General features: G+C 40.5%; 1 protein-coding gene across 1 annotated transcript in view; it reads right to left on the bottom strand.

Moving 5' to 3' along the window:
- ABCA13 (ATP binding cassette subfamily A member 13) overlaps nt 1-20,143 on the bottom strand; it is a 520,700-nt gene that overhangs the window by 24,944 nt on the left and 475,613 nt on the right. The window contains exon 59 of the mRNA XM_010374424.2: nt 13,547-13,639. Within this exon, the coding sequence (XP_010372726.2) occupies nt 13,547-13,639 (93 nt within the window). The remainder of the gene's footprint in view (nt 1-13,546; nt 13,640-20,143) is intronic.

The following is a 20,143-nucleotide window of genomic DNA, read 5'->3' as shown; positions in this document are numbered from 1 at the left end:
ATCCTTTACAGATAAGCAAATGCTTAGAGATTTTGTCACCACCAGGCCTGCCTTACAAGAGACCCTGAAGGAAGCCCTAAACATGGAAAGGAACAACCGGTACCAGCCATTGCAAAAACATGCCAAAATGTAAAGACCATCGAGGCTAGGAAGAAACTGCATCAACTAACGAGCAAAATAACCAGTTAATATCATAATGGCAGGATCAAGTGCACACATAACAATATTAACCTTAAATGTTAATGGACTAAATGCTCCAATTAAAAGACACAGACTGGCAAACTGGATAAAGAGTCAAGATCCATCAGTCTGCTGTATTCAGGAGACCCATTTCACATGCAGAGACATATACGCTCAAAATGAAGGGATGGAGGAAGATCTACCAAGCAAATGGAGAACAAAAAAAAGCAGGGGTTGCAAACCTAGTCTCTGATAAAATAGACTTTAAACCATCAAAGATCAAAAGAGACAAAGAAGGCCATTACATATTGGTAAAGGGATCAATTCAACAGGAAGAGCTAACTCTCCTAAATATATATGCACCCAATACAGGAGCACCCAGATTCATAAAGCAAGTCCTTAGAGACTTACAAAGAGACTTAGACTCCCATATAATAATAATGGGAGACTTCAACACTCCACTGTCAACATTAGACAGATCAATGAGACAGAAAGTTAACAAGGATATCCAGGAACTGAACTCATCTCTGCACCAAGCGGACCTAATAGACATCTATAGAACTCTCCACCCCAAATCAACAGAATATACATTCTTCTCAGCACCACATCGCACTTATTCCAAAATTGACCACATAATTGGAAGTAAAGCACTCCTCAGCAAATGTAAAAGAACAGAAATTATAACAAACTGTCTCTCAGACCACAGTGCAATCAAACTAGAACTCAGAACTAAGAAACTCAATCAAAATCGCTCAACTACATGGAAACTGAACAACCTGCTCCTGAATGACTACTGGGTACATAATGAAATGAAAGCAGAAATAAAGATGTTCTTTGAAACCAAGGAGAACAAAGATACAACATACCAGAATCTCTGGGACACATTTAAAGCAGTGTGTAGAGGGAAATTTATAGCACTAAATGCCCACAAGAGAAAGCAGGAAAGATCTAAAATTGACACTCTAACATCACAATTAAAAGAACTAGAGAGGCAAGAGCAAACACATTCAAAAGGTAGCAGAAGGCAAGAAATAACTAAGATCAGAGCAGAACTGAAGGAGATAGAGACACAAAAAACCCTCCAAAAAATCAATGAATGCAGGAGTTGGTTTTTAGAAAAGATCAACAAAATTGACAGACCACTAGCAAGACTAATGAAGAAGAAAAGAGAGAGGAATCAAATAGATGCAATAAAAAATGATAAAGGGGATATCACTACCGACCCCACAGAAATACAAACTACCATCAGAGAATACTATAAACACCTCTACGCAAATCAACTAGAAAATCTAGAAGAAATGGATAATTTCCTGGACACTTACATTCTCCCAAGACTAAACCAGGAAGAAGTTGAATCCCTGAATAGACCAATAGCAGGCTCTGAAATTGAGGCAACAATTAATAGCCTACCCACCAAAAAAAGTCCAGGAACAGATGGATTCACAGCTGAATTCTACCAGAGGTACAAGGAGGAGCTGGTACCATTCCTTCTGAAACTATTCCAATCAATAGAAAAAGAGGGAATCCTCCCTAACTCATTTCATGAGGCCAACATCATCCTGATACCAAAGCCTGGCAGAGACGCAACAAAAAAAGAGAATTTTAGACCAATATCCCTGATGAACATCGATGCAAAAATCCTCAATAAAATACTGGCAAACCGGATTCAGCAGCACATCAAAAAGCTTATCCACCATGATCAAGTGGGCTTCATCCCTGGGATGCAAGGCTGGTTCAACATTTGCAAATCAATAAACATAATCCAGCATATAAACAGAACCAAAGTCAAGAATCACATGATTATCTCAATAGATGCAGAAAAGGCTTTTGACAAAATTCAACAGCCCTTCATGCTAAAAACGCTCAATAAATTCGATATTGATGGAACGTACCTCAAAATAATAAGAGCTATTTATGACAAACCCACAGCTAATATCATACTGAATGGGCAAAAACTGGAAAAATTCCCTTTGAACACTGGTACAAGACAGGGATGCCCTCTCTCACCACTCCTATTCAACATAGTCTTGGAAGTTCTGGCTAGGGCAATCAGGCAAGAGAAAGAAATCAAGGGTATCCAGTTAGGAAAAGAAGAAGTCAAATTGTCCCTGTTTGCAGATGACATGATTGTATATTTAGAAAACCCCATCGTCTCAGCCCAAAATCTCCTTAAGCTGATAAGCAACTTCAGCAAAGTCTCAGGATACAAAATGAATGTGCAAAAATCACAAGCATTCTTATACACCAGTAACAGACAAGCAGAGAGCCAAGTCAGGAATGAACTTCCATTCACAATTGCTTCAAAGAGAATAAAATACCTAGGAATCCAACTTACAAGAGATGTAAAGGACCTCTTCAAGGAGAACTACAAACCACTGCTCAGTGAAATAAAAGAGGACACAAACAAATAGAAGAACATACCATGCTCATGGATAGGAAGAATCAGTATCGTGAAAATGGCCATACTGCCCAAGGTTATTTATAGATTCAATGCCATCCCCTTCAAGCTACCAATGAGTTTCTTCACAGAATTGGAAAAAACTGTTTTAAAGTTCATATGGAACCAAAAAAGAGCCCGCATTGCCAAGACAATCCTAAGTCAAAAGGACAAAGCTGGAGGCGTCACGCTACCTGACTTCAAACTATACTACAAGGCTACAGTAACCAAAACAGCATGGCACTGGTACCAAAACAGAGATATAGACCAATGGAGCGGAACAGAGTCCTCAGAAATAATACCACACATCTACAGCCATCTGATCTTTGACAAATCTGAGAGAAACAAGAAATGGGGAAAGGATTCCCTATTTAATAAATGGTGCTGGGAAAATTGGCTAGCCATAAGTAGAAAGCTGAAACTGGATCCTTTCCTTACTCCTTATACGAAAATTAATTCAAGATGGATTAGAGACTTAAACGTTAGACCTAATACCATAAAAACCCTAGAAGAAAATCTAGGTAGTACCATTCAGGACATAGGCATGGGCAAGGACTTCATGTCTAAAACACCAAAAGCAACGGCAGCAAAAGCCAAAATTGACAAATGGGATCTAATTAAACTAAAGAGCTTCTGCCCAGCAAAAGAAACTACCATCAGAGTGAATAGGCAACCTACAGAATGGGAGAAAATTTTTGCAACCTACTCATCTGACAAAGGGCTAATATCCAGAATCTACAAAGAACTCAAACAAATATACAAGAAAAAAACAACCCCATCAAAAAGTGGGGAAAGGATATGAACAGACATTTCTCAAAAGAAGACATTCATACGGCCAACAGACACATGAAGAAATGCTCATCATCACTCGCCATCAGAGAAATGCAAATCAAAACCACAATGAGATACCATCTCACACCAGTTAGAATGGCAATCATTAAAAAATCAGGAAACAACAGTTGTTGGAGAGGATGTGGAGAAATAGCAACACTTTTACACTGTTGGTGGGATTGTAAACTAGTTCAACCATTATGGAAAACAGTATGGCAATTCCTCAAGGATCTAGAACTAGATGTGCCATATGACCGAGCCATCCCACTACTGGGTATATACCCAAAGGATTATAAATTATTCTACTACAAAGACACATGCACACGTATGTGTATTGCGGCACTATTCACAATAGCAAAGACTTGGAATCAACCCAAATGTCCATCTGTGACAGACTGGATTAAGAAAATGTGGCACATATACACCATGGAATACTATGCAGCCATAAAAAAGGATGAGTTTGCGTCCTTTGTAGGGACATGGATGCAGCTGGAAACCATCATTCTTAGCAAACTATCACAAGAACAGAAAACCAAACACCGCATGTTCTCACTCATAGGTGGGAACTGAACAATGAGATCACTTGGACTCGGGAAGGGGAACATCACACACCGGGGCCTATCATGGGGAGGGGGGAGGGGGAGGGATTGCATTGGGGAGTTATACATGATATAAATGATGAATTGATGGGTGCTGACGAGTTGATGGGTGCAGCACACCAACATGGCACAAATATACATATGTAACAAACCTGCACGTTATGCAGATGTACCCTAGAACCTAAAGTACAATAAAAAAAAAAAAAAAAAGAAATACATTAAACAAAAAAAAAGAGTAGCTAACGGGAAATAAGAATATTTTTGAAGTGAGATACCAATTTATGTATGTGCAAAGTGATTGATCCATCAGTTCAAACACTTTGATTCTCCCTTGTTCACTGGTCCCTGGGTACTTTATCTCTGAGCCACTCTCCCCATTATTGTTTTTCAACTGTACATTGTTCTCATGACATGATGCTAAAGAAAGAATCACTAATAAGAAAAAAAAAAAACAAGAAAACAACAAAAACAACAACAACAAAATAAACAGCCTTTATCCTCCCTCACCCAAAATCATAAATTGACGTGGAGTATTTCAAATTGTAAACTCTGTGCTTCAGAAGCATACTTTATTTCCTTTCCATCAGAGGAGCGTTTTTACCAAGTCAGACTTAAGCCTCCTATGTCAATCAGGTTCAAGGGAGGAGAAAAGCAAATAGGTGCTTCATGCAGCTGGTAATGGTTCCCTCCAGGTGATTTACGAATATGCTCAATGTCTGCAAGTACAAAGGCAGCTCGCTACCAGGGCACCATTATGTGCTCAATTTATGACATGCAGAGGATTTGAGGATGCATCCCTAATTGCCTAGGACAAAACTTCAGTGCCCAAAAGGATAGTTTTAACCACCCGTGGCTATTAGGTGAGTGCCACTCCACTCCAGCTCTCCTCTGTTGTTAACTGAGCCACACACACACACATACACACACACACAAAAAATCATGTGCTCACACATAAACTCATGAATCTCTATTACATAGTGGGCTCTTTCATAGCATACAACAATCTTAAATCGAAAGCCCAAGAGTCTGTTCAGCTCAACTGCTCAACCTAATGACCCACCCTCAATGGAGGAAAAGAATCCAGTCAGGTGAATAAGTGAGGCTGCAGGCTTCCCACTCCACATCCATGATCCCTATCTTCCTCGGGAACAGAAACCTAACCTCATTTAAGTAGCAAAGTGCCCAGCTAAAGCAAACATTTCTTAGACAAATAAACCTAAGTACAAGTTGCTGGGTGGGACTCTGTCAGAAAGCTACTTTAAGAGGGAACAGACAGTTGGCATGTGCTCTTTTTGCTTTTCTCTGCTTCTCTTAGTTGTTGCTTAGAACATAGATATGTTGGGTGGAGCTACAGCAGCCACTTTGGGAACACCCACACTCTCAGGCCTAGGACCTCTTAAGGAATGCCAATAATCAGTTACCTCTGGATTCTTACTACAAATAATGATGAATATGGTTAAGTCTATGTGGTTGATGTTCTGTTATTAACTGCTCGTGACTGTGAAAAGATCAAGGATATAAAGCAGAATAAAACCACTGACAGAAGGTATCCCAAGGGAAATCGATCATGTTATCATCAAACAGAAGAAAAACACTTAATAAAGAAGCAGATTTCTTTCTCAGATACAGATACAAAGAAAGAGAAGGATGATGAAGAAATAAAAACTTGTGAGAGCCCATCAAAAAGCTAGCTGACAAGAGGTGTCTCTCAGGAAATTAGAAATTATTTATTAAATGAGTAGGGTGATGAGGTCTCAATAGGAATGGAAAAGATGTTAAAATTTTGCCCAAAGACAAGTCAACGAGAGAGTTGCTGGTGCAGATGCCATTGAAGATGAGTGAGAGTTTGCACATTCATGTTTACAGTTCTGGGCTGTGCTTCAGCAGGAGGGAAATGGAAATGGTGACTAGGCCTGCAAGCTTGGAGTAAGACTGGCTGCAGCTGAAAGACAGTTCCACCACAGGTAGGAGGCTCACTTCTTTCTTTTGTCAAATGTGGACAATCATGAGATGATGCATCATAGAGCAAAGTAGCACCAGAATGCTGGGGTTCAAATCTCAGTCCCTCTGCTTACTAGATGGTAATCCTGGAAAAGTCACTCAACCTTTCTACGACTACTTTTTATGCCTGTAAAATGAAGGCTAACAATAACAGCTACTTGGTAGGACTGTCATGAGGAATAAATTGATTCATGTGTATAAAGCACTTACAGATGGCATACAATAAGCACTATATAAGAATTAGTTCTCAATATTATTATCCAGATTGCTAGATAATCTATATACCTTGCTCAGAGCAGTAGATAAGAGACTATAATAAATGGTGAAGATAAAAGCGATAAAAGATGAGGATGAGGACAATTAGGAAAGGGGAATATCTATAGGCTAGAAAGGCAAGAAGAAGGGAATATAGTGATGCAAGACAAGGGGACATATTATCATTAAGAGATGGTCCAGGATTGCGTGTTAGGACATACTCTGCAGATTTTATAAGTGGTAGATTTTCCTTTGCCAGGGAGTAGAAGGGGAGAAGAGAATTTTCCAGGAGTTTGTTGAGCCCAAAGGGAGGACATCCAGCAGCATTATAACCCCTTCTGCTCCAGGAGGAAACTGGCACAGGTGTATCCCAGGTGTAAACTGGGTCTAGGCTAGAGAAACTGAGAAGCAGAGAATGGATTAGGGGAGAGAAGTTTCTGCAGAAAGAACAAATAATAATAATCCTTTGAGGGTGTATTTTGGTAATGCCACAGGAAGGACAGCTGAAGAATGCATCTGAGGACCACTCTGTGACAACCTCGCAAGCTTAAAAAGAGTCCTGCAGGCTGGAGAGGGGACAGGGAGGGACTTGATGATTTCTCCAGTTGAAACGGGGCGGAGGGTCACGAGGGTAGGAGAGAAGAAGGGAAACGCTGGAATGAGGCCAAGATGACCATGAAGGGAGTGAATCCACTTTTCCCTGTGAGGTTGGGTCCCCGAAATTCTACACTCTAGATGCTGTCTGTCCTTCTGGGAAATCAGTTACCAATTTTGAACAAATATTTCCACCTGCACCAGACTCAGGATTGGGGCAGTTGGTGTTGGCTGAAGCCAGGAAGAGCATGATGAGGTCCCAAACTAGAGTCAGGAAAATCCTTTTAGCTAAATCCCACTAATAGAAATCCATTGTTGACTTCTTTTGTTGAAGTGACAAACCATAGACATGATTCTTTAAACTTTAATTTGGTTGGAGCTTAACTTATGAACACATACAGCAGTTTAGAAATATATTGGAATACCGGCCGGGCGCGGTGGCTCAAGCCTGTAATCCCAGCACTTTGGGAGGCCGAGACGGGCGGATCACAAGGTCAGGAGATCGAGACCATCCTGGCGAACACGGTGAAACCCCGTCTCTACTAAAAAAATACAAAAAACTAGCCAGGCGAGGTGGCGGGCGCCTGTAGTCCCAGCTACTGGGGAGGCTGAGGCAGGAGAATGGCGTAAACCCGGGAGGCGGAGCTTGCAGTGAGCTGAGATCCGGCCACTGCACTCCAGCCTGGGTGACAGAGCGAGACTCCGTCTCAAAAAAAAAAAAAAAGAAATATATTGGAATACCAATCTAAAGCTAAAAGCATTGTTTAACCACTTAGGAGTATCAAAAAGATAATTTAAGTAACTATGACAAGAAGACATGGAGCTTGAGAAGAGCATAGAACACCAATTTAGTAAATAATGAATGTAGAATCTGGCAGTATTAAACCTCTTGGTGAACTAAAACCTAAACATTTCAGGACCACACATATTCCATTTATTTGGTACCCCTGGGTTTTCAGACACCAAGGCCTCCAGGACTGGACTGGTTGTCCTTGCCCTCAAATGTTGTCTCCAAAATCGCATGGATGCGTGAGCATATCGCAAGAGTAGGACTGATAAAAGACAAAGTCTGTGCTCTCCAGGAGCAGAGCACTGAATTGGAACGAGGTAAGATTGTGGATATCAAACACTCTACAAACAGATCTTTTGGCAGGCAGGAGGCAAATTTATGCCAAAGAAGAGGAAAAGATTATTGCTATAAAGAAAAAAACATAAGCAAAGGGAACAAAATGCCAAGCATTGAAAAAGCCGAGAAGTCTCAAGGAAAAAGGAAGAATCATCCTGGGTGTCTGTGGGTGGGAGTATTGTGTAATCAGTGACGGAGAGTGGTCCAAGCAAGGTGTTCAAGTAAGAACAGACACTAAGGTGGGATAGGGATGTATTTGGAGGAGCATGAGAAAGCACCAGAGTGACCTTGGCCTGCAGAGTTGCAGCTCCTCTCAGGCCATCTGGCTTTCCACTATGACTTCATACATCTCATACTGGGGCTGTACTGAGACTGAAAGGAGAAGAGGGCACTCCTTTCCCATGGACCTTGGACTTCTGCAAAATGAGGTCACTCCACAGCCCAGAGGGTTTGCCTCTGGGAAGACAATGCCCTGTGTGCAACGCCCTCTACCCATCCTTGTGCCCATTTGCTGACATACTGCTACTTCATACACCTGCTTCCTCTTAGCCACTGAGCAGGACACATTTCAGATTGGGCCACAGGAAAGGCAGGGTTGACTGCCTAATGTTTTTGGAATCTGGTCTAACTATTACTGTAACTAGGTTTCCCAGTATGTTCCATGTCTCTGGGGACATAGAACAAAATAACAGCTGAGACAGTGGGTCTCAAGCAGGACAATTTGCTGCCCAAAAGACATTTGCCAATGTCCAGAGACATTTTTAGCTGTCACAATTGGGGTGAGGGTGCTGCACACACCAGGGATGATGCTAAACATCTTATACGTCCAGGACAACCTCCCACAACCAAGAATTATCCAACCCAAAATGCAACAACGCCAAGCTGCAGAAACGGAGTTAAGACCACAAAGCCGAAGGTTGCTCAAGGAACATTTAAAATAGTCATGCTGCTTTTACTTAGCCTGAGGATTTCCTTTACTTTTCATGTTGAAATGTAAACTTTGCTTTGACTGGTATGTCTGTCCCTCTTACTTGCTCTCAAATTCTGATTCTGTAGTGATGTTTTTATTACTAAATACAATCTAGAATTAAATCCCCTTTTAACCAAATTTTACCTGTACCTCCAGGTCTAAGATATTTCCCTATTTGTTCAAACTAAAAAAGGCATCCTCCTTCTCAGGGCTCCACGTGGAGACAAAAGTGACTTCATCATGGATGCTAATCTGCCACACTAACTTCTCGTTAGCCTGGTCTCGCGAATGCCTCCTGATTCCTACTTCACTTCCTGTCCTTCCTGTAAGAACATGTGTTCCTGCCTTTAGATCAAGGCGACCCTTGTGTTATTGTACAAATGATAGCCCATGATGCATGCAGCACTCTTGCCTGTTGTTCTGGAGGGGTGTCTTCAATTGTCTCTCTAGGGTAGGTGTTCTTTCCCTATGATATAAGAGCCCTGGGTCTGGGGAGCAATGTTGCAGAGGTCTACCTGTCTTGCTGCTTCCCAAGACTACACTTCCATTCATAAGTGCTCCAGGAAATCACCCTTTACCAAAACACTGGATTTGTCTTCCTCCTTCTTTGGTTTCTCGACTTTTCCTGGGTTTGGAGACCACTTGGCATATATGGCCCTTTCACAGAACACTCTAGTTGATACCTTTTCTATGTTGCCTGCCCTGTTAGGCCTTGTGATGTCACCAGGTGTGTGCAGGGCTCACTCTCTGCACTTGTGAGCACCAAAGCAGGCATAAACTGCATCAGACCTACCTCTGCCTCCCCTTGCTGGGTTTCAATAAACATTTGTTAAAGAAATATTAAATGTCAAAAGCAAACAGCCTCAATTTTACCAGCAAAAGATCTAATATTGATTGACTTTTCTTAAATTGTGACTCAGATGAGAAGCAACATCATGGTTAACATAATAACTTGATATCAATGGAGAGACATACACACTAGATAGTGGCCTATTGCATTTTTTCTTCTCAGAGGCCCTTCTTCATGGATGATTGCTACAGACCAGTCACACACAGCTTTAGGTTATCCACAGATGAGGGGTCCAAGGAACTTGTCTTTTAATACAACTCTATAACCTCAAAGTGTTTGGAAATTCACTATGTAGATAATAGCTCTGAAACAAGCTATTAAAAAGATTCCCAGGAAGAACAAAAGTCTGTAGCAAGGAAGAGGAGGGGGACTTCAAAACCCTTGGCAAAGCCAGAGCTCCCTGCCTTCTTCTGCAAAGTGGGCAAGTCTGGCTTCCTCCAGGCAGGGAGAATGTGATTGGCCCTCCACTTAGGGCTCCACTTAGCCTCGGTGTGTCCTGGAGTGGGTATATTAACCATGCCTATTACCTTCTGTATTCTAATACTTTGAAAATGTGGGGACTTGCTGACTCTGGAAGAACTGCCCCTCCCAGAGCTAGGCAATTCCTAAAGATAGTAAACAACTTGCGCATAAATTCATTTTTTCAAATACAAACTAGCTGACCCAGAACACATATGATCTCTAACACCTCCCCTAAGGGGCTCTCACATGCTAAGCCACAGTCCCCCTTCCCCAGTCACCCCAGGGACAGGTACTACCAACTAGGGACAACCCCTATGCTGCATGGCCCACTGAAGTTATTCAAACTAGCAGATCTTAGACCTGCTTGTCCTATTTCACCCATTCCTTCCAACAGAAACCACAATAAAAGCCCTTGCTCATGCTTCCTTCCAGCTGCCCTCTGCCTCCTGGCTGACCTGATGCTCCGTCATGGGACGCTGTGTCCCATGCCCTTATTCTTGGAAACTGTAATATGTGATATTTTCAAAGGCAGTCATCTCCTGATCTGTTGGCCTTACGGTACTTCATTTTTTCTATTAATACACGATAGTTTAAAACAGTGGGCTAGGGATGAGGTGAGTCCGGGCATGAAGCAGGATGCTGGGGTGTTAATGCTCTGTTAGGAGCATGGGAATGGGATTTGGTGTCCTCTTCTCTGACGGTGAAGTGCATGTACCAAGGTTTCGCTTAGAACCCAAGAAAGGAACTCAAATGAGCACAGCAGGAGGGAAGACAAACAGCAGAGTCAGGCACGGGTGTACTGGGCCGACTGAACCAACACAGGGTGGGAAGGAAAGACAGTGCCCCCCGCAGATTGGGGTAGGAAGTGATTCTTGTGTTTGAGTCTTGCTCCCCAGACTCAGGAAAGTGGGATGAACTCAAGGAGCTCAGGTGGGGCCTGAAGTCCCATGGAAGAGTTGTTTCTCATCTGAGTCCCCATTTCTCTGAGGGCTGTGCCAGGGGCAGAGAGTGAGGTAGGGAGAGTTCTTTGGTTTGGGCAATTTCACTTCACTTTCCATTTTGTTTTTCCTCTTATGTATCTGTCCCTACTTGCCACATACGTTCTTCCCTCTATATTTCTGTGGCTCCTCATTTTTCTGATTCTGACATTCCTTTTCCACTTTCCCCCCTTCACCCTGAAAGATGGCTGCTTTGTCTGAGTGAACTGCCATAGCAGGTGCAAGCCTCAGCTTCCTGTCACAGGCGAATTTGCTGAGACCTACACTGAAGTTTGAGGGTTCCTGACTGTTCATGAGGTCAAGGTCAGCACTGCAACTCAGAAGCTAAAGGTGGCTAAACCCTCGTGCTCCCCTGGTTTCACTCCACTCGGCTTTCATAGCAAGCTCTTGTTGCACCTGCCCCTCCCCGAGGGAACTGGTCTCTGAGGCCCAAGCCCTGCCCTCTGGGTCCCACCTCTGTGGGATTTCTGTAGCTCCTTTCTTCTGTTCTCCCTCTGGGAAGATGTTTCCCAGCCTAAGCCAGGGACCCTCCTCACTAGCCTCCTGCCTCTCCATGGGGAAATCCTGATACTCAGATCCCTGCCCAAATTCTGCCAAAATTTTCTCTCCAAAACCCTTATCTTCTCCTGTGTTATCTCATCAGAACTTTTCCCCACACCCAGACCCTACTCTTCCTCATTCATGTTCCTAAAAATTCATGTTCATGGAAAGAAAGGGATGGAGAGGAGGAGGAAGGAGCCCCACTAAAAGTTCTCTTATCCATCTCAGCAGCTCCACATCAGAGAAATGGGTTCTAATGTTGCTGACTCCCAGGTATGGATGCCAAAGTTTATGAAAAATCTAGTTATTGTTACGATCTATGTCATGATCAATCGTTTATTCTTTATTTCAATATTATAGAAACACACATCATCATACGTTTATTATAGGTTTATAGTTATAGGAGAATAAGTACTTTACGAATTATGTTATTTTATTTTACTTTTTATTTTTTTTCAGACAGGGTCTTGCTCTGTCATGCAGGCTGGAGTATAGTGACACAATCATGGTTTACTGTGGCCTTGACCTCTTGGACACAACTGATCCTCCTACCTCCTAAGTAGCTAGCACTACAGATGCACCCCACCACACCTGGATATAATTTTTAAAAATTAACTGTTTAAAAGTGTTTTGTAGGAATGAGGTCTCACTATGTTGCCCAGGCTGGTCTCAAATTCTGGGCCTCAAGTGATCCTCCCACTCCATCCTCCCAAAGTGCTAGAATTACAGGTGTGAGCCACCTTACCTGGCCACAAATTATTTTTTAAATTTTATTAAGTTTGATGTTTCCGTGAATAACCCACAAGCCATTTCTCGTTTAATATAGTCCTACAGTTCATATCTACTAACAATTCATGCTCAACCCATATATCACATTATTGGAACCAAAACTCGGAAGTAGGCACAGATTTTCCAGTATGTAGAATGCAACAGCTAGAGAAAACCTATCCCCATGTGCTTCATCCTGCTGGCTCTTGCAGCAAACTTTTGTAAACATAAACCAGACATAAATCACCCAACAATCAGGAATGGATTATAAAACTTTATGTAGGCGTTCATAAAGGTTGGAGAGCATGAAATACTATTTTTTTATGATACCTATTAAAGATGGGCAGAGTACATACTGAGAATAGTTTCTAGTAGGTGCATCTGACCAGTGGTTGACCCGAAGCAGCAAACAACTGTGAGGTTGACCGTTCCAGCAGTGCCTAACTCTAAAAATGGACACTCACCCCCTACTATGTCATCTCAATCCTGAGCATCAGCTATTTTCTCCATAAATTAAAAGTATTTAAAATTTACATATGACTATTTACCAAATCTCTGCTTGAGAATCCTAACCTTAAAAACAATGAACAAATGAAAATAAGAGATTTATCAACATAAATGAATAAATTATTCTACATAAGAATGACAGGTTAAACAAATTGAAAGGAAATTGGACATGTATTTAGGCAACTTTAATTTTTTTAATGTTATACCAGGATGTAGCAATGCCCTCATAAATTGATAACAAAATCATTAAGATTCCAAAAAGGAAATGAAGAGAATACATGAAGGGAATTAACCAGGAAGAAATATAAAGGATCAGTGAGCACAGGAAAGAAGTCTTTAGTCTTTCATAATCCAAATGGATGCATAACCCTGCATCATGCTATTGATTTCATAGTAAAGATTTAAGCAAAAGGAGAACTTCAACGCACCTATTTTTGATGTGCTGAGGAGAACCAAGACATCTGAAGCTGCCGTTGACCATTATGGCCAGTCTTGTGCAAAGAGCCTCACACTCCTCCATGCTGCGAGGAAGGGAAAGAGACAAAAATGAGCCATTTCCTGAAGAGGGGAGGCTCGAGTCAAACTTTTCAAAGCAGAAAGGAGACAAGATACCATTAGAGCACATTACCTAATTTTTGATACAGAAATCTCATGTTAACCAAATAAAAAGCTTTTAAAAACAATAAGGTTTTATTTAGACAGCCAATTTTACAATTAACAAAAAATCAATATTTTCTTATACCAGGAAGATCAGCTATAAAATATGTAGAAGAGAAGCATTTAGCAATAGTGCAAAAACACAAAGTAAGAATAATCTTAACAAAGCAATGTGAATGTTTTAGGAAAAGAAACAAGAAAGCCTAACTAACAGGCACAAATGAAATCTGGAATTAATGGAAGGAGGCATGGAAGAAAAGAAAAGAATGGATATTTTGAAAATGGAAAAACCAGTTACAATATGAAAATTAGTGCAATATAAAATATTACTAATATGTCAGTGTAAATATCAAATTATACCTTAAGTGTAAACAGAAAACAGAAGTAAATTAATTATATGTAAACTATAAATAAGTTCTATTTTAATGTAGTGTATAATATAGAATATAATACCATAAATAGCATTTTAATGTGTAGCTATAATTTAAATTATATTTTGACATTTCAATTCAAAATGTTACAAAATTGGTAATCTATAATTATAGTATTATAATAATGAAAAATATTATAATACAGATATAGTAAATCTAATCAAAATTTTACATTTATCACTCCCATGAGAAAATTTTAAAATAATTATAAAGTATAATTATAAAGTAATAATTATAAAGTAATTTTATATTTTTAATATAAAATTATAAATATTTTATAAAAAATAATTATAAAGTAATTTAAAATTACTTAGTGAAAGGAAGAAAAATAATGAAAGAGGAATCATGAAAGAAGACTTGCTCCAGAAAATGTAAATATTTTCTATATAACTAAAACAATTGCAATTTGGTAATACACTAAAGAATTACAAGGCAGATGTCATTAGAATAAGATAAGAGAGCCACAAACAAGATGTTACTATCTTATATACATAATGATTTGAATATGAGAAGATATTTTCTAAGCAGAAAAGCAATGGAAGAAGCTATTAAGGGGTTTGTACTCCTTGTGCCTTAACACAGCAAACTAGCATTTAAAACATTCCAGTCAGGCACGGTGGCTCATGCCTGTAATCCCAGTACTTTGGGAGGCCGAGGTGGGTGGATCACCTGAGGTCAGGAGTTCGAGACCAGCCTGGCCAACATAGTGAAACCCTATCTCTACTAAAAGTACGAAAATTTAGCCGGGCATGGTGGGGGGCACCTGTAGTCCCAGCTACTCAAGAGGCTGAGGCAGGAGAATCGCTTGAACCCGGGAGGTGGAGGTTGCAGTGAGCCGAGATTGTGCCACTGCACTCCAGCCTGGGTGAGAAGAGCCAGTATCTGTCTCAAAAAAGAAAAAAGAAAAAAATTCCAGTAGACATACTGGGTAGAGGTTGATATATACTCATATATGAGCTCTTTATAGTAAAAATATAATAATAAACAAAACAAAATAATAAAATTATGATATAATTGTTGTATTATTATTTAAACAAAATAATAAAACAACATAATAAAACAAAATAATATAACATATAATTTTATTTATAACAAAATAATAAAAATATAATAGAGAAAAAAGGGTAAATAACATGTAGAGACCATTCAAAGAACTACTCATGGGTAATAAACATATCAACAAATTATAAAATATAAACCATTAAATCAATTTATTTTAAAGCTATTTTCTTGCTGGAAAAGTGTTCATGTGTGCTTTTGTGTATTGTAGAGAAAAATGAGGGGTTTTTATTTCCAATCGTCACTTCAAAAACAATGAGTTCTCAAAAAAAAAAAAAAAAATGCCCAAAAGTTAAGGCCATTTTCCCAGTAATGTTAAATATGTCATCTCATATATTGCTGTTGGGAGTAAAAATTGGCATAACTTTTTGAACACAATTTGGCAATAATTCCTTTCCTAAGAACTTAACCTAGAAAACACTGAAAATATAAATGCATGTAACAACTTATTTATAATAGTAAGCATCTGGAAACAGGTAAATATTTCACAGTGGGACAATATATCACTCATATAAGTAAGAGTTCATCCATGTGTTAGCTATTAAAATGAGGTTCACCAAAGTCAATTAATCATATGGAGAAAAGTTCATTAAATATAGCAATGGTAAAATGACAATGTGTATTCAGAGAATTGCACAAGTATGTTAAAAAACTTCCTAGGAAGAAAAACACACAAAAAAGTATGACTGTCAATATCTCAAAAATGAAATTAATGATGGATTTTCTTTACTTATTTTACCATTTTGCATTATCTAAATACTCTACAGGAAGTATATGTTATTCATATTATTGGAGTACAGTCATAAAGCAGTCTTCTAGGTGGGTTAATGGGCATTCAGATAAAGACATTTCTCAGCCTTCCACGCACCTCGATGTGGACATGCAACAAACTCAGGTCAATGGGTGTACAGTTTCTGGGTCATGTTGAAATACAGCAAGCCACTTGACCTGGATTTTGTTTTTCTCCACTTCCCTTGAGCTAGGATGTAGACACGGTGCTGATGAGTCAACATTAACCATGATGATTGTAGTGGTGGCATGGTGGAAAGAACCCAAGGCCTTGGTTGGCCTGATGATGCACAGCCCACTGACATGAATTAAGCAAGAGGAAAAAATATGTCTTGTCTGGGCCACTATAAGTTGAGGTCTCTTTGTTATAGTTGCTTAGCATGAAGTCCAAGAAATACATGTCATAAATTTTCCAAATATGCCTTATATATTTTCCTGTACAAACACATATTTCTTTAATTTCAATTTAAAAGTAATCATCTTACGGGCACACAGTAGGTACTCTAATTAAAGAGGTAGTGTTGGGAGCAAGCCCCCCAAAATCTGGCCATAAACTGGCCCCAAAACTGGTCATAAATAAAATCTCTGCAGCACTGTGATATGTCCATAATGGCCCTAACACCCAAGCTGGAAGGTTGTGGGTTTACGGAAATGAGGGCAAGGAACACCCGGCCTGCCCAGGGCGGAAAACCGCTTAAAGGCATTCTTATGCCACAAACAAAAGCATGAGTGATCTGTGTCTTAAGGGCGTGTTCCCACTGCAATTAATTCTGCCCATCCCTTCCTTTCCCATAAGGGATACTTTTAGTTAATTTAATATCTATAGAAACAATGCTAAAGACTGGTTTGCTGTTAATAAACATGTGGGTAAATCTCTGGGGCTTTCAGCTCTGAAGGCTGTGAGACCCCTTGTTTCCCACTCCACACCTCTATATTTCTGTGTGTGTGTCTTTAATTCCTCTAGCGCCGCTGGTTTCAGGTCTCCCTGATCGAGCTGGTCTTGGCAAGTGGTGTCTATTCGTGGGGGCTCGAATCCAGGTTGAAGGGTCGCCAGAGTGACAGCTGGAACGGAAAACTAGCTGGGGGACACCCGAGTACTCTTATAGCAATCCCTAAGAAGGGGAGCTCGGAAGCGTCAGGGTAACAATGGGGCAAGTTTGGGGTCTGGTTCGTTTCACCTTGGAACTTTTTCACAGGGATGATGAGGATGAAGGAGAGTATAGCAAAGTAACAGAAGAGGTTACAGAGCATGTTTTGCCAGCTAAAGCTAAAGCAGCAAAGGAAGAAGTTCATCCCTACCCTTCTGCACCCCCTCCTTATTATTTTGAAGAAAATGTCCCCCCAGATCTTTCTTTTCTGGAGGACACTGGGTGAAAAGTAGTTGCCCCAGTGACTGTTCCAGCAGCGCCTGGAGTTCTTAGTTCTATTCAGGCAGGAATTCAGCAAGCTAGATAAGAGGGTGATTTAGAGGCTTGGCAGTTCCCTGTTAGAATACACCCCCGGGATCAAGAGGGAAATATTATAGCTACATTTGAGCCTTTTCCTTTTAAATTACTCAAAGAATTAAAACAAGCTATAAATGAGTATGGAACAGGTTCTCCTTTTGTAATGGGACTGTTAAAGAATGTTACTTTTCCAGCCGGATTGTTCCTACTGACTGGGACGCTCTTACTCGAGCTTGTCTAACTCCTGCTCAGTTTAAAACTTACAATTTGGCCGGGCGCGGTGGCTCAAGCCTGTAATCCCAGCACTTTGGGAGGCCGAGACGGGCGGATCACGAGGTCAGGAGATCGTAGACCACCTTGGCTAACATGGTGAAACCCCATCTCTACTAAAAATACAATAAACTAGCCAGGCGAGGTGGTGGTGCCTGTAGTCCCAGCTACTCGGGAGGCTGAGGCAGGAGAATGGCATAAACCCGGGAGGCGGAGCTTGCAGTGAGCTGAGATCCGGCCACTGCACTCCAGCCCAGGTGACAGAGCAAGACTCCGTCTCAAAAAAAATAAAATAAAATAAATAAAACTTACAATTTAAAACTTGGTGGGCAGATGAACTTTCCATTCAGGCTGCTCGCAATGTCCAGGCCCAACCTCAAATTAATATAACTGCAAACCAACTTTTGGGGGTTGGCGGCTGGGCTGGTTTAGATGCACAAGTGGTCATGCAGAGTGATGCCATAGAACAGCTTAGAGGAGTGTGCATTAGCGTTCAGGAAAAAATCACTTCAGGTGGGGAAAATTACCCTTTCTTTAGTGCTGCAAAACAGGGACCCAGAGAACCGTACGTTGATTTTATAGCTCAGTTACAGGAGTCTCTTGAAAAGATGATTGCAGATTCGGCTGCTTGGGATATAGTGTTGCAGTTATTAGCTTTCGACAATGCTAATCCCGATTGCCAGGCTGCTCTGTGAACTATCAGAGGGAAAGCACATTTAGTTGATTATATCAAGGCCTGTGATGGTATCGGAGGTAATCTGCATAAAGGAAGGTCTACTTTGTTGGCACAGGCAATGGCAGGACTGAGAGCGGATAAAGGAAATACTCCATTTCCTGGAGCTTGTTTTAACTGTGGAAAGCATGGTCACACTAAAAAAGAATGTAGAAAAAATCAGCGAGTTAAGCCACCAGATGGGGGAAGAAAGAAAACTGTTGAGCCTGAAATATGTCCAAAATGTAAAAAAGGAAACACTGGGCTAGTGAGTGTCACTCTTAAGTTTGATAAAGATGGAAATTCGATTTCAGGAAACGCCATGAGGGGCCTGTCCCGGGCCTCGTTCTAAACTGGGGCATTTCCAGTTCAGGCCATTCTCTCACCCCTGTACAATGTCTGTCCCCCGCCACAGTCAGTACTGCCTCAGTAGATTTATGCTGCACAAAAGCTGTGAGCCTTCTGCCTGGGAACCCCCGCAAAAGGTCCCAACAAAAGTCTGTGGACCCTTGCCAGCAGGGACAATAGGATTACTTTTAGGAAGGTCTAGTGTAAGTTTAAAAGGCATACAAATACATACAGGAGTCATCGATTCAGATTATAACGGGGAAATTCAAATTGTTGTATCTACTTCTGTTCCCTGGAAAGCAGAGCCAGGAGAGCGCATAGCACAGCTCCTGATTGTGCCGTATGTGGGAATGGGAAAAAGTGAAATTAAATGAACAGGAGGATTTGGAAGCACAAATAAACAAGGCAAAGCAACTTATTGGGTAAATCAAATTGCTGATAAACATCCTACCTGTGAAATAACTATTCAAAGACAAAAATTTGCAAGGTTTGAAAGAACCGCTGTAAGCGGAAAAACAAAGTTCCCGCCAAAGATTAGAAAAAAATTTTTGATGGTGGCCATTGTTAAGACTCCAGAACCTATACCTTTAAAATGGTTAACAAATAAGCCAATTTGGATAGAACAATGACTGCTAAGTAAGGAAAAACTGGAGGCTTTAGAGAAACTAGTTACTGAACAATTAGAAAATGGGCACATAGCTCCAACATTTTCCCTTTGGAATTCTCCAGTTTTTGTAATTAAGAAAAAATCAGGAAAATGGAGAATGTTAACTGACTTAAGAGCCATCAATTCAGTTATACAACTTATGAGAGCATTACGGCCAGGATTGCCTTCTCCTGCTATAATTCCAAAAAACTGGCCTTTAATAGTCATAGATTTAAAAGACCGTTTCTTTACTATCACTTTAGCTGAGCAAGACTGTGAATGGTTTGCATTTATAGTTCCTGCAGTAAACAACCTGCAGCCTGCTAAATATTATCATTGGAAAGTGTTGCCACAGGGCATGTTAAACAGTTCAACTATTTGCCAGACGTATGTGGGGCAAGCAATTGAACCTACTCGTAAAAAATTTTCACAGTGTTACATTATTCACTATACAGATAATATACTTTGTGCTGCCCCCACTCGAGAAATATTACTCCAATGTTATGATCACTTGCAAAATTCGATTTCTCGCACGGGTTTAATTATAGCTCCTGACAAAATTCAGATTACTACTCCTTACTCCTACTTGGGGACCTTAGTAAATGACACTACCATTGTGCACAGAAAGTAACCACACATAGGGATAAATTAAGAACATTAAATGACTT

The sequence above is a fragment of the Rhinopithecus roxellana genome, chromosome 6 (genome assembly GCF_007565055.1).
Source record: "Rhinopithecus roxellana isolate Shanxi Qingling chromosome 6, ASM756505v1, whole genome shotgun sequence".
Taxonomy (NCBI): Eukaryota; Metazoa; Chordata; class Mammalia; order Primates; family Cercopithecidae; genus Rhinopithecus; species Rhinopithecus roxellana.
The sequence above is the reverse complement of the archived record's forward strand: the minus strand, read 5'-3'. Positions and strand labels throughout refer to the sequence as shown.